Raw genomic sequence first — 14791 nt, forward strand, 5'->3', positions numbered from 1 at the left:
GGAGCACAAGTCTCCGCCAGGTCAGGTAGGTTATTATGGCCTCCTGGTGGGGCTATAATAGGCCAATGTGAAAAGGGTGCCATTTATTCCTAGGCCGTGCACAGCAATCGGACACTGCATGCATGATTTGAGGCATTTTGTTCTAAAATGTGTTTTGCTAAATTTGACCTGCTGGTAGCGCTATAACAGGCCAATGTTAAAAGGGTGGCATTTGTTCCTCAACGTAGTGCAAATGTGCATTCAAATTTTCACCGCAATCGGACGCTGCGTTCATGATTTGCTGCATTTTGTTCAAAACGGGCCACTCCTGCAAACATTACATGTCAATGTTAGCCAATCAGGATGGAATATGAAAAATCTAACATATCCGTCTTGATCACATGACTATAGAGATCATGTGTACCGATTTGCGTGAAATTTTGATCAAATCTGAAGGCTTAATATCAAAAAAAATGTTTTACATAAGTCTGCCTCCTGGTGGCGCTATAAAAGGCAAATGTGAAAAATGCAGGGCAAAGGTTTTTCCTTGGCCTCTAAAGAGTGTGCATACAAAGTTTTACAGTGATCGGTGCAGTTATAGGTAAAAACACGAATCGGCCTGGTACAGCGCCACCATGAGGCTGATTTGAACATTTTCAAATGGCATTTCTTCCCCGGCCTAATGGGAATGTGTGTGCAAAATTTCACGGAAATTGCATGCTGTGTTCATGATTTGAGGCATTTTGTTCGAAACAGAGTACTCATGCAAACTTTGAGAGACATTTTTTGCCAATCAGGATGGAATATGAAAAATCTGAAATCAGCCGTTTCTTTTAATGACTATAGAGATACTGTGTACCGATTTGGGGGATTTTTGGCCAAAATCTGTACGAGTACTGTTCAAAAATGTGTTTTGCACAAATCGGCCTCCTGGTGGCGCTATAACAGGCCCATGTGAAAAACTTGGGGCAGAGGTTCTGCTCTGGCATCCAGGGAGTGTGTGTGCACAGTTTCTCTGCGATCAAGCCAACGGTGCCAGAGATTAGCTGTACACAAAATGACAGAATGACGGACGGACGGACGGACACACGGACGGACGGACAGGGGCGAAAACATACTCTCTCGCCATGCCTTTCGGCCTGGCGGAGACAATTAACCGTTAAACAAATACATGTCTGTGACTTAGGGGACTCAGGGACCCAAATTAACTACTGCAATGATATGATTTATGGAATATACTACAACATCCCAGTATAACCAAATGTAGTCTTTGGTGAGTAAATCAAAATAATTTCCTGCACGTAATGGAAAGGTTAGCTCTGACACAATTTACTACTGTAGATCTGTGTGTGCCATCAAAATCTCTTTTTTTTTAAATATATTTCTTTTGCCTTTTTCTGCCTTCATTGATAGGAACAGTATAGGAAATGGGGAGAGAGGTCGTCGGGATTGGGAGTCAAACCCGCAACACGCTGTCAGGCTTACCAGCCTAGGTGCCCAGACGGTTACGCCAACCGTCCGGACCAAACCGTGCTATTTCTGACCACTGCAAAGCTAAACTGTTTCGGACTGATTGAGGATAACACTTTTATTACCAAACATAGTGTTATTCTGTAATTATTATTTTTTTAATGGAAATCCCAATGCCACTGGTGCGGTCTCAGCTTGTCAACTTCCTGAAACATGCAAGGTTCTTTATTAACCTGTGTTTAATATGGGCACTATGAGCAGAAAAGAAAAGAAAAAAGGCTATGAGCATACATTGACTGGCAAATTGAACACACACACACACACCCACACACACAAATACACACACACACACACGCACACACACACACACACACACACACACGGCAGTAGAGGTGTTAACCTTGAAGAAGAGGGCTACTCTGGGTCCTCTGGTCACCTGCTTCTCCCATCATGGGGATTTGCTAGAAAACACAAAGGGAGAAGGAGGGAGGTCAAGAATACAATAATGATTTATTTTTTAATGCACTTTACATTTGGACAAATCTCAAAGTGCTACAATAAACAATTGCATAAAAACACCATCACACCACTGTGTAAAAAAAAATCTAAGAAAGCGGGAACAAAACATAAAAAACATGAGGGCTTAAGGCCTAGTGGTAAAATCAGTCTAGCTAAATGCTTTGCTAAACAGGTATGTCTTTAGTCCTCTCTTAAAAGAATCAACAGACTGCAGTGCTCTCAAGTGGTCAGGGAGGGCATTCCACAGTCGGGGGCGGCCGAGCAGAAGGCCTGGTTGCTCATCGTACCTAAATAGAATAACTGCAGTTGCATCCCTGAAACTGAATGTGAATCCGATCTTTCAGTAGGGGAAAGGCTTTCATTTTAAACAGGGTGAACATACCACACTGGTGTCAGGAGAGGGTGCTGGTGCTGGTGCTGGTGCTGGTGCTGGTGCTGGATGGAACTTTTTGAACAACTTCCAGCCGACAAAGAGGAGCAACAGCACGGACACAGCAATAGGGATCATCCAGGTAAGCAAATGGTCTGGAAGATGAAAACACATCAAGCACGCACCAATAGATGGTAAAATAAATTATGTACATCCTCATGGTTTCCTATGGTCTGTGCTCAGTGGTGAAGCATGCCTATGTTTTGCTCATTTCCTATTTGCCCTATTGCTTACTATGCCCATAGAGACTACACACTGTTGATCGCTGACATAGACAAGACATTTCGGGGCACCTGGAATCTGTGTCCTCTACTTTGGAGAACATATACATAACAAAAAATAATAATATATATATTAACAATAAGCCTTGAACACAGGCCAGCTGCAGGAAGGACTTTAGCCTTATTTATATGGTATGCACTCTAAAAAATGGTCGCAGTCTGAAGCCCTCTATTGGGGCAAAGTACGCTGTAACATTTAAACTCAGTGTTACTTACTTCTTGTGTCCGTGGGAGCGGACACATTGACATCCAGATCCAGTTTGCCTTGGGGAAACAAAAATAGCATCATGAACATGCCGAATCCAGCTCACAATGTTAGGGGTTGATAAGAATTCTGGCACAATCAAAACTTTTACCACTATTTAAAGAAAGTAAAATGTTCAGTCGGATGTTGGCAGCCCAATGTTCTTTTTAGTTTTGTTTTCACTCAGCAATATAAGTGACCAAAAGTAGTGGTATCAGATTTGTGTTAAATCATAACATATATGATTGACATATAAGAGGAGAAACACTGATGTCTGAATGTCATTTGAAGCAAATGCAACAATAATCAAAACATATTGAATATATAGGCATAGGGTCCGTCACTGTGATGTCCTATGGGCCGGCAGTACTTTAAGCTGTAAAGTTTAACCTCAAATACTTACGTATAGTGTCCGTGGGAGTGGGGGCCGTTGCCTGGGCGCAGTAGTACTCCTGTGTAGCCTCAACGGCAGTGTCATTCCATACTCCTTCCATGATCCTCACACACTGGCTCTCTGAGTCTTCAAGCATTTCGACTTCGCCAGTGCACACTTTGTCGTTGCAGCTGAACTGAACTGTTTTGTTCTGCAATGCACACCACACGCTATAGTTTTAATTAACTGAGATTGTGAAACTACTATCAACCTGTACAAGTAGTGTATGAGGTTTAACACTGATATGATATTACATGTAATAGTGATTTTCTACCTCAACCTTTACTACTACATAAAATAAAGTAAAGTAAAGACTATGGGCCCAATCTTGTGCGCCACCTTACCCCTTATGCCTAAACTTATTAGCCATATTTTACTATGTTGATTTTTTTTTTTTTATAGTTCAACTAGCCGATCTACATCGACATGTTGTGAGCTTGTAGCTGGGCTATTTGAACTTTAAAAAATGTTTTTTGAAAAAGTGAAAAAATGGTTTTCACTTCAGCACTCCAGGGGGAATGCAAGGCAGACGACCCAGAAAAAACGGCCAGACATATGCGCTCGTATTTCAATAAATGTAAGCATCTTTATTGTTGATGAATGGCCTGAATTATTTACACAATTTACCAATGGGAAAATTGTGTATAGCTTTATGTAAGCATAATGAAGAATAGCAGAATAATAAATTACTATCCAAAATACATGAGAAGTTTTGATTAATTCTACGGTTTCACATACAAACGTGGGCTACAAAAAACTAAACTTCTCTGTGCTTTATTGTCATAAATTGCACCCTTCTACCATATGAATCTGTTATTCATAATTATTGATGTAATTCACATGTAGCCTACTTAAACCCTCTATTCTCAGTAAAAACGGACCTTGGGACGCTTTTTTCTGTCAACACCGAATATCTTTGCCAATAATAGCCGATCTGCAAGCTGAGAGCTTGTAGAGCGGCTATTTTTTGGCGAATGTTCCCCCCAGAATATGCATGCTGAGGTTCATGTGGTTAATGCTATTTATATGCTATTCATGAGTAATGGTGTTTTAATTTTTTGAAGGCCAGGTGCGCTAATGTTTTCATATTGCTGGATAATATGGATAATATTAATATTTTATATTGCACATGCATATGTTTTCATGTTGCTATAGTGTACATTCCTCTGTTCTAACTTGTACAAAATTTATAACACTAGTCAAAGAACTACACATCCGGAAAACCGGCACTTTGTTGGCACTGCCCACCAGTTGCCCCGGAAGATAACAAAGAAACGGACGAAAATGGGTTTATCTGCTGCATGGGCGTGCGATCTTATGCGGCTACTTGCCGTCTGTGTTTGACCGAACCTAGTGAGTGTGGGTGAAGTTTCAAGGCAATGCGACAAACGGAAGTAGGAAGGAATCTTTGTTATGAAATTGGAAGTCTGTATACGTGTGTATATATATATGCAAATATACATTTATACAAATATTGAATAAATCGCATGTTGCAGTTAATCAAACAAATTGATTTAATCAATTATAGAAAATGATCATTAATCGATAGTTAATAACAATCGATTAGTTAAAATGTTTTTGTGTAACACTGCTGTGCATATATAAAATAGGGTTTAAGTGGTTAAGCGATTCATTGATATATAAAACATTTAAAAGTATACATTTAAAAAACCTGCTTCTCAATTATTCAATTAATTGAAAAAGTAATCAACAGGATAATCGCTAAGACAATAATACGATATATTTGCAGCCCGACTACTTTCCTAACCTCGCATCACTAGTCTTTCCACCTCGGAGGAAAGCCTGGTATTCGTTATTAAATGGCCCGTGTGATCCGGTCTAGGCCACGCCTACTAATGAAAAAATTAAAAAAGCTTCCGGCTTCCGGGTGTTGCGGGTTCCGGTTTTGCGGTGCCGCTTTGTTTTGGTTCCCCCTGTTTGTTTCCCCAATCCCTATTTAAATGGAATAGAATTTCCCCGGGGGATAACAAAGGCAGACAGATGCTAAATAGTCTCTACAAAGTACATTCACATTTATATTTATTTTGTATTTAAAAAATAAGCTAAACTACGCCGCATCAAGGATTTTATTAGGTAGGCCCTATTACAATGCCCTTGATCGCGGCCGTGGTTATTTTGGGGTGGGGCTTGCAGGTGCCGGCCGCCTGATGATGCGGATGACACGCCTGGTGACGTAGGGTTGGCTTCCGCTCCCGACCGGATAATAAACCAGAAAAAGGTATTGATCCCAGGCTACTATTTTTCCCAGAAGATTCCTCAGGTTCCAACGGCTTGATATTTCTCAAAATTGCTCCTTTCTAGTTTGGTTTCACTCTCTCCAAATATTCAGAATACAAATATATCAAAGTATGTTTCCAGCAACATTTGATTTAAAAAGAGTGGGCCACATAATGGTGCTGATTGTGATGCCTCTATGAAATCACAGACACACACCCAAGCACAGAGTTCATCATAGCAAAATGTACATTTGGATTTATGTGTGCCAGCAGCAAGGTGCAGTCTGACCTGGCCTTTGGTTTGGATGGTTTGGACGGTTTGGACGGAGTAGCTGAACTGGAGTAGTTGAAGACCCTGGTGTCTTTTCTGCCTGCTCTTCCACTTCAGGGCCTCCTCCTTGGCATAGATTGTTGAGGGGTGGAAGAAGCTGAAGTTCATAATGCCACTTTTTTGGACAGTGACATTGACGGGTGGGAGGTCCAGTTTGCCTTGCAGGAACAAAAATGACACCATGAACATGCAGTTTGGAATGGAATCCCAAACTCTGGAGCGATCATGTGAGCTTAGCACGCAATGTCTGGGATAGATAAGAAATGTAACACTGGCACAATACAAAATAATAATAATAATAATGTTTTACCACTGTTAAAATCAATCTAAATGTTGTCAGTGCTAGATGTTGACTGCCCAACTCACAGATCATGATGGGTTGGGTGGGATTGTCATCATGGACTTGGACTTTATGTCCATTGAAGTAGGTAAAGGAAAGACCGTTGAGAGGCTCTGGGACAGACTCCATTCCTTGGACCACAGCCAGCACAGTCACAGTGTACTCATAACTTGGATCACGCAGGAATGATAGGTTAAACCAGAGGTTTGGTGGCTCCACATACCTTCGTTCCTCACGGCTGGAGAAAGGAGAAACTTGGTGAAAAACCAAGGATGCACATGCACACATACAGTGAACAAAAGACATTCCTATTGCTCTACACATAAACCCTGCGTCTGGGGAATCCAGGTGCCGCAGGGGTCAAGTACTTGCCCACCAATGTGGAGACCGGGTTTCGATACATCCACAGTGTCTCTGGCTTGGCCAGGCACAACAAACACAATTGACCATGTGTTTGTTGTGCATGTGGTAATATACAGGATGGGAATTTCATAGAACTTAATAGGTGCTGTAGAATTACATTTGGGTAATAGAGTGCCCCAGATGTAACCAAATCTAATCTGTAGGGTAAAATAATCTGCATGCAACGCAGGCACCCCTGCCCTCAAAGCAGCAAACCTAGGGGAAACATTGTTAATTGATAAAAAAAAATATCTTTAGGAGCCGCCCTAATAGACTAGAGAGAGAGAGTAAATCTGTGTAAACTATGGATGTTTGAAGATGTTAAATGATGTTGCGAGATCCCCTATCAAGTTACAATATATAGTTTGGATCAAAATAGGTTGTGTAATCTCTTACTTTTGCTCTCAAAGTGAACCAAATTGAGGTATTTAACTTTAAAATTTGCAAATATTTTACGTTTTGCGCAAAATGTAAGATATCCTGTCTCCATTACATATCTTTGTCACAGATAGATAGATAGATAGATAGATAGATAGATTAACTACTTACCCAGTTGTCTTGAATATTACTATCAGGAATTTGGGCTTTAAGGAGGGCTGACTGTAGTTCCAGTAGAGGACGTTCTGGAAGTTGTGGCACTGCAGGGTGACATTGGTTGGTGGAGGCACTGACACTGTGGATGGAGACGGCACAGTGAAAGTGTGGATGGAGACAGCATTTTAGTCTTATTCAACATTTGTTGGTTTTGTCGTTTTTTGGTGAACAACATGGTCGTACGGCCATGTTGTTCACCCAAAAAGAATTCAGTTGATAATCAGTCAAGTCCCTCACATCGTGCTGTGTGGTTTAAATCCTCCAAAAAAATCTGTGTTCATGAAATCAAATTATTTCATCTCGGACTCCATGTGGCCATTTATGATGTCAGTTGTCTATGACAGTGGTTCCCAAACTTTTTAGCTCAAGACCCAAAAGAGAAATTAGACGTTTGCCCAGGACCCAAACTAGTGAAAATATCAGTTCTACAAGCTCACAACGCTGTGTGATCTGCTATTTTCCCTACTTCTTAAACATTTGTTTTATTAATTAAATGTATTTATGCAATACTTTTGAAATATGTTGGAAGTCATTTAATTGATGAAAGGTTGTGAAAGGTTGTGACCCAAACATGGGTCTCGACCCACTGTTTGGGAAACAGTGGTCTATGACATACGGGTATATATGAGGCATGACTCCAAATAATCATGACTTTGACTTGCATTGACTTGCATTATGAAATGAAAGTGTAATATTTCAAAACGTATAAAACATGAACATTAGTTAGTCTAGTAGTACTAAGACTAGCGTTGTTCTAATGGGCACAAGAGATCTGGCACTGATCAGTCCAGAGGGAGGGAGGGAGGGAGGGAGGACCGACCAGACAGACAGACAGACAGACAGACAGACAGACAGACAGACAGACAGACAGACAGACAGACAGACAGACAGACAGACAGACAGACAGACAGACAGACAGACAGACAGACAGACAGACAGACAGACAGACAGACAGACAGACAGACAGACAGACAGACAGACAGACAGACAGACACACACACACACACACACACACACACACAGACACGTGAATAACTCACAATCTACTGGGACATTGATGGAAGCTGCACCAGTAATAGCAAGTACATGTAGCACCAGTACTGACATCTCAGCCATAGCTCCCTTCCAATTGGACACTCCAAGCATCTATGAGAAAAGAGAGAAACAAGACAAGACAAGACAGAGGATAATAACAGGGAGTCAAAAGTCAAGTCAAAGTGTTTTCATGTGTTTATCTACTGTGTGTCCATGCAACTGTGTGTGTGTGTGTGTGTGTGTGTGTGTGTGTGTGTGTGTGTGTGTGTGTGTGTGTGTGTGTGTGTGTGTGTGTGTGTGTGTGTGTGTGTGTGTGTGTGTGTGTGTGTGTGTGTGTGTGTGTGTGTGTGTGGCTGTGTGCACGTGCGTGTGCGTGTGCTGAGCATCCTGACTGACTGCATCACTGCCTGGTATGGGAACTGTACTGATCTCTGTACTGATCTCGCTACTACTATACTGCAAAGTAGGCATGTAACTATTGACTCAATCCATGATTCAATACAATTCACGATATGATATTCTTACGATTTTTATTCTATTTTATTTTTTAGAAAATGAGTCCAGAGAAATTATGATTATTTACATTATTTATCAGACAAAAACAGAAAAGAGATATAGGCCTACCACATTTTATTTATTTTATCTTTTCTATATCAAATTAAAGAATGGTTCATGTTATGGTTGATGTACAAAATAAATTACAGATCTACAAGCTCACAACGTGCGTCATGATGTGATGTGTTGTGCAAAGTAGCTCGTACAAAGTAGATCTGCTATTTTCAGGCTGGTCAGCCAGGTCATGCATGTAACATTCATTTTTGAAGTCTTTATAGCGACAGAGTAGTAGTAATCTGGTATGTTGAATGAGAACTATGAGTCCCAGAAGTGTTGAAATGAAACAAAAACATGGATTGGACATAGCCTATTGCTCCACCACCAGATCTGAAACAGAACAATTATTATTCACTGTCATATAAACTGTACAAAACACGGTGAGTGCACTGCTGTGTTCACAACATTACTGCATTACTACAGCACATTGCATTGCATCATCTCATCTCATGTGATCACAGACATGCAGCAAGCCTCAGCCTCAGGGGGGGGGGGCAAGATTGTAGCACATTTCAAAAGTAATTCAATGTGCTTTACATAAAAGAAAGAAAAACATTATAAAAAGGACATTTGAGTAGAAAGAAAGAAAGAAAGAAAGAAAGAAAGAAAGAAAGAAAGAAAGAAAGAAGACACTGAGCAAAAAAAAAACTGAATGAAAAATCCCTACCATATATCCTTATCGTCAGTATGTTTCAGCACAGTGGTGATCATCAGAAAAGGACTCCACACATCACACCACTTTCACTGGTCTAGTGCCTGGCTGGCAGCTTCACCCGGCTTCAACCTTACTTTAGCGATTATGTACGATAGTAACCTATAGTAGTAGAAGCAAGCCCTGAGTTCATTGGCTGCAGGCTGCAGCATGTGCTTAAGAGGCGGAGATGCCGGGGAATTTCTTTAAAAGGCTTGGATTGGCTTCTCATTGGTCCAGTCCACAACACACCACCACGTTTGGTCCAGCGTGATCAAATATGAGAGTGACGACATATAGCGTTGACTCCCATTGTAAGAATGGAATGCAGAAATGCTAGATCTATGTCAACAAGGAAGTTCCAATGTTTGGAACTATAACCCATAGCGGCCCGCTTTGTGGCGAGATCAGAGCGTCTCATTCATAACTCTCTCGTTAAATCAGACAGAGTTCACGTTGGTTTATTTACTTCTGCGCCATCATGTGATGTGACGTGAATATGTGGCGGATGTGACTCACGGTCAGTTGTATTTTATGGGTTACACAAGTTCACAACTAATAAAAGTGTTAGAAGATGGTTACGTTACGTGGATGTTATAGCTTGTGAACGGAAATAAACCGTATCTTGTAAGTTGTAACAAATCCTGTGTCCATGAATGACGAGATAAACTGAGACATAGAGTCAAATTATTTGTAAACCTACGAATATTTTAAGTGGCGCCAATTCAGCAAACGCTAAGAACACCTAACCTAACAACAGCATCAATATCAATGACGAGCAGGCGGCAGCAACGCTGATTTCTCTCAAACTATGGGTCGCGACCCTAAGGGGGTCGCGGGAAGGTGCCATTGGGGTCGCGCATTGGCAACAATTTTTTATTTTAATTTTTTTATCAAGAAACGGTAAAAAACTAAAGAACAAAACATGACTTCTCATACACACAGGCAGCTCTCACACCGACAGAGAACAAGCAAGCAGCAACACAACACACAGTCACACACAAGCCCTGGCAGAGGCTGAGGCACACAAACTGATTTTAGCTGTTCAGAAATGATTAACTTTGGAATCATGTTCAATATGAGCGGGTAGTACAAATACATGGACCACGGGTCCACTTGGTTCCATCTGTACCCTCGCGGAGTTAAATTTAGATCGCAATCCGGACGCAATGTAACGTTACGAGCGGGGAGACAACTGAACCTATTAACCTCGCGCCGCGTCACCTGATTTTCCACCACGGAGGAAGACAACCAGACCAGACCACCAGTTACCAATTGCTTCCGCGATAGAGAAAAACGCCACAGTTGGTGGCCTAATATAAAAAAATAAAATAAAATAAAAATATATATCAAACTAGAAAAAGTGCTCCTCGGAGCACAGGTCTCCGCCAGGTCAGGTAGGTTATTGTGGCCTCCTGGTGGCGCTATAATAGGCCAATGTGAAAAGGGTGCGATTTGTTCTTAGGCTTTTCAGTGCAATCTGACACTGCATTCATGATTTGAGGCATTTTGATCCAAAAATGTGTTTTACAAAATTAGACCTGCTGGTGGCGCTATAACAGGCCAATGGTAAAAGGGTGGCATATCTTCCGCGGCCTAATAGAAATGTGCGTGTGAAATTTCCCGGAAATCGCAAGCTGCGTTCATTTTGTTGAAAACGGACCAATCCTGCAAACTTTGGAAGCCAATCTTAGGCAATCAGGATGTAATATGGGAAATCGGATAGATCCGTGTTGATCACATGACTATAGAGATACTGTGTACCGATTTGTGTGATGTTTGGACAAAATCTGTAGGAGTACTATCAATAAATGTGTTTTGCACAAATCGGCCTCCTGGTGGCGCTATAACAGGCCAATCTGAAACATTTGGGCCAGAGGTTCTGACTTGGCATCCAGGGAGTGTGTGTGCACAGTTTCGCAGCGGCTGGGCCAACGGTGTCGGAGATTAGGTGGTAACGGACGGACAGGACACAAGGACGGACGGACGGACGGACGGACGGACGGACGGACGGACAGGGGGTAAAACATACTCTCTCGCCATGCCTTTCGGCCTGGCGGAGACAAAATGTGTGTGTGTGTGTGTGTGTGTGTGTGTGTGTGTGTGTGTGTGTGTGTGTGTGTGTGTGTGTGTGTGTGTGGGACTGTGGCCCACAGTCCCACACACACACACACACACACACACACACACACACACACACACACACACACACTGTGGGTGGTTGGTTGAGCGTCGTACCCAACAGGAAGTGGTTCATCTTACATTAAGAAGCAGATGGGTGTATTGTACGCCGGATGTCAAACAACATACAGTAATGACTCAACATAAGTACATACAGTAAGTACACCAAAAGTAAAAAGTTAACTGTGAAGACAGAAAAAGTCCAATCATCACAGAATCAAGAAATCAGCTACTGTATAAGAACGGCAAAACGTCAACTTAATCATTTATGCCTAATGTAGTGGCTTGTAGAGTGACAATCCAGAAAGTCTCCCTTTGGAGCAGTTTCTTTAATCTGTCACCACCTCGATGTCATTAGGGATGACATTTTGTCATGTTTTTTTTGTTGTTTTGACCATGTCTCTTGGGTGGGAATGCGGCCTCACACTTTACAATACGTTTATTGACAGCTGCAACGTATTCGAGATTTGCACTGTTCTCTCATGTGCATGACTGCATGTCAGTAAAAGTCTTTACTTTTCCATAGGGCTACTTGACCTTCAGCATTTCATGCCTTAAGGTTGAGTATTTCCATCACAGAGGGGCGGAATCCCTTAACACACTCGAACTGTATTTTGAATTCCTTAAACTGAATTTTGAATTTAGCCACATTGACGAGAGGCTGCAGATATCATGCCATCCTTTCGGGGATTGAAATCTTCTGCCTTGGTCTGGCCTGGTTGTGGTGGGGCTGACTGTGTCCTCATGGTTGCACATAGTGGAAGAGCCAGTCGGGGGGAGCGGAATCCAGGTTGAGGCCCACCCAGGGCCAGTACCCTCAAATAACAGGATAGAGAGAAATAGTAGACGCTGGGTTAGTTACTGTTTCTCCAGAAAATGTCAAACTAACAATTGGTGGTATTAAATATTAAAATAGTATTGATGTAATGCAATATATTTAAGATTTAAAAAAAATATCACACAATAGGAACATAATGTTCTTATTGCTATTACTGTTTTTTGTGCATGCTGCTTCTCATCTGTGGTCTTCTCTTCAAGTGTCCCTGAATAAATGTAGTTGTCTTTCTGCTTAATCTAATTTCTTACGGGAAATCCCAATCCCACCATATCGAAATTTGACACAATACTATTCTAGCCATTTACTCACACAAAGGCGGAAATTGTTTGGACTCCACCGTCAACATACTTATCTTTTCTATAGTCATTTGGTTCCTCTAATGCCTTCGTAATCCCTTTTTAACTACAAATACATGTACCATAATAACCAAGACGTGTCTGTCAGTGCACTAGTATAAGACCCCTCTGTCTTTGACCCATGCCTTCGTAATCCCTTTTTAACTACAAATACCGTACATCACACCAAGACGGTGGTCTGTAACCTAGTCAAAGTAGGCATGCAGTCTTAATCTGCTCTATAGGTTAAGTGAGAGTTCACATAAATGGGTTTAAATCAAAGTAATTTATAACTGAGCCAGCACTCTTGAATCAGCTCTGTCTCTCTCTGCCGGTGTGGTGTGTGGTTGAGCGTAAAAAGGAAGTGATTCTTCTTACATTCATGTCACAATCACAACACAATCAATTAAAACAAGGTATTAAAATAGCAAAGGTACTGAGATCTGCTCATTATAAAGGTGCTGTAAGTAACATTTTTTGGTTAAAGAAAGTCATTTTTAAAAAATTGCAAATAGTCATTGCTATGAGTGTTTCTTCAGTTACAGGGGTCTCCCTATCTCTCCAGCTCTTTAGCAGAAATTTTAATTTCAGGTGGATTACCAATTATTTATTTTATTTAATCACTGTCTACCCAAATTTTTTTCTGATCCCGCCCACCCGAACCTCTGAATGACGTCATTTTGTAGTGTGTAGCCACACCCAAACCGAACAAATGTATCTGTTTTGGCGTAGTATGCATTAGGCTTAAGTGAGAAATAAGCCAAGGATATTTGTCATAACACTACAACATATTGCAGTGTGACATGTTGTGAGCTTGTAGATCTGGTATTTTCGAATTGCAAAAATACTGATAAAATAGGACTTTAATAAATGTTTAAACTCTTTCTCTATTTACTGGGGCACCCCTAAAACCCAAGGGCCCCTGGGGGTTCCCAGACCCCACTTTGAGAACCACTCAGGGATAATAGTAAAAGTAAGCAGTCTATCTGCTGTGGGTTAAGTGAGAGTTCACAGAAATGTGTTTGTGTGTGTGGGTGGCTGGTTGAGCGTCGTACAGGAAGTGGTTCATCTTACATTAAGAAGCAGAAGGGTCTATTGTACGCCGGATGTCAAACAACATACAGTAATGACTCAACATAAGTACTCATGTCATATTGATGTCCAGACATGGCTACAGTTTAGGATTGACAGATTTACTAGTGGGGACATGCCCATTTCCAGTTCCCTCATGTTTTTATCCTCATGAAGGTGGAGGAAATATAGTGTTCGATATTGTACCTGTTTTAAATTCATGTCACAATCACAACACAATCAATTAAAACAAGTTATTAAAATAGCAAAGGTACAGGGATCTGCTCCTTATAACGTTGCTGACATTTTCTGATTGTTTGAAAAAAGGTAAAGATCTATGTTGCAAGTAATCATTGCTATGGGTGTTTGTTCGGTTACAGGGGTCTCCCCATCTCTCCAGCTCTTTAGTAAACAGAAAGTACATGTTCAGGTGGGATACCAATGTGTGTCCAGTGAAGAAAGAGAAATATAATTATAAGCTTCAATTTGATCATGTTCCAGTTCCAGTTGTTGTTGTTGTTGGTTTATCCTGTATGCATGTGTTCACTTGGGATGCTGTATAGTACAATTTGTTTGCGTGCGTGCGTGCCTGTGCGTGCATGTGCGGAGGGGGGGGCATCTTACCTAAAAGGAAATAGTCGCTTCTGTCTGCCGAAGCAGAGGGGTTTATGTCAAACAACATAGCTTTCACTCAGTCAGTCAGCCAGTCAGTCAGTTTGTCACGATGACATTTTCATCAGCCTATATCATATCATGTAAGTCATTTAC

The 14791-nt window shown here is 41.3% G+C and overlaps 1 protein-coding gene across 1 annotated transcript; it reads right to left on the reverse strand.

The window, feature by feature from the left end:
* Positions 1–1844: 1844 nt before the first annotated feature.
* Positions 1845–8396, reverse strand: LOC308093574 (interferon gamma receptor 1-like; the record flags this gene model as incomplete). Its single annotated transcript, XM_080439906.1, has 8 exons — positions 8301–8396; positions 7216–7339; positions 6291–6502; positions 5883–6082; positions 3327–3507; positions 2896–2943; positions 2351–2493; positions 1845–1910 (listed from the first exon to the last, which is right to left on the reverse strand). The coding sequence occupies exons 1-8, from the start codon at positions 8374–8376 to the stop codon at positions 1845–1847; spliced, it is 1050 nt and encodes a 349-aa protein (XP_080296032.1). The 5' UTR covers positions 8377–8396.
* Positions 8397–14791: the final 6395 nt, after the last annotated feature.

Source organism: Gymnoscopelus braueri (genome assembly GCF_963280865.1).
Source record: "Gymnoscopelus braueri genome assembly, chromosome: 10".
Taxonomy (NCBI): Eukaryota; Metazoa; Chordata; class Actinopteri; order Myctophiformes; family Myctophidae; genus Gymnoscopelus; species Gymnoscopelus braueri.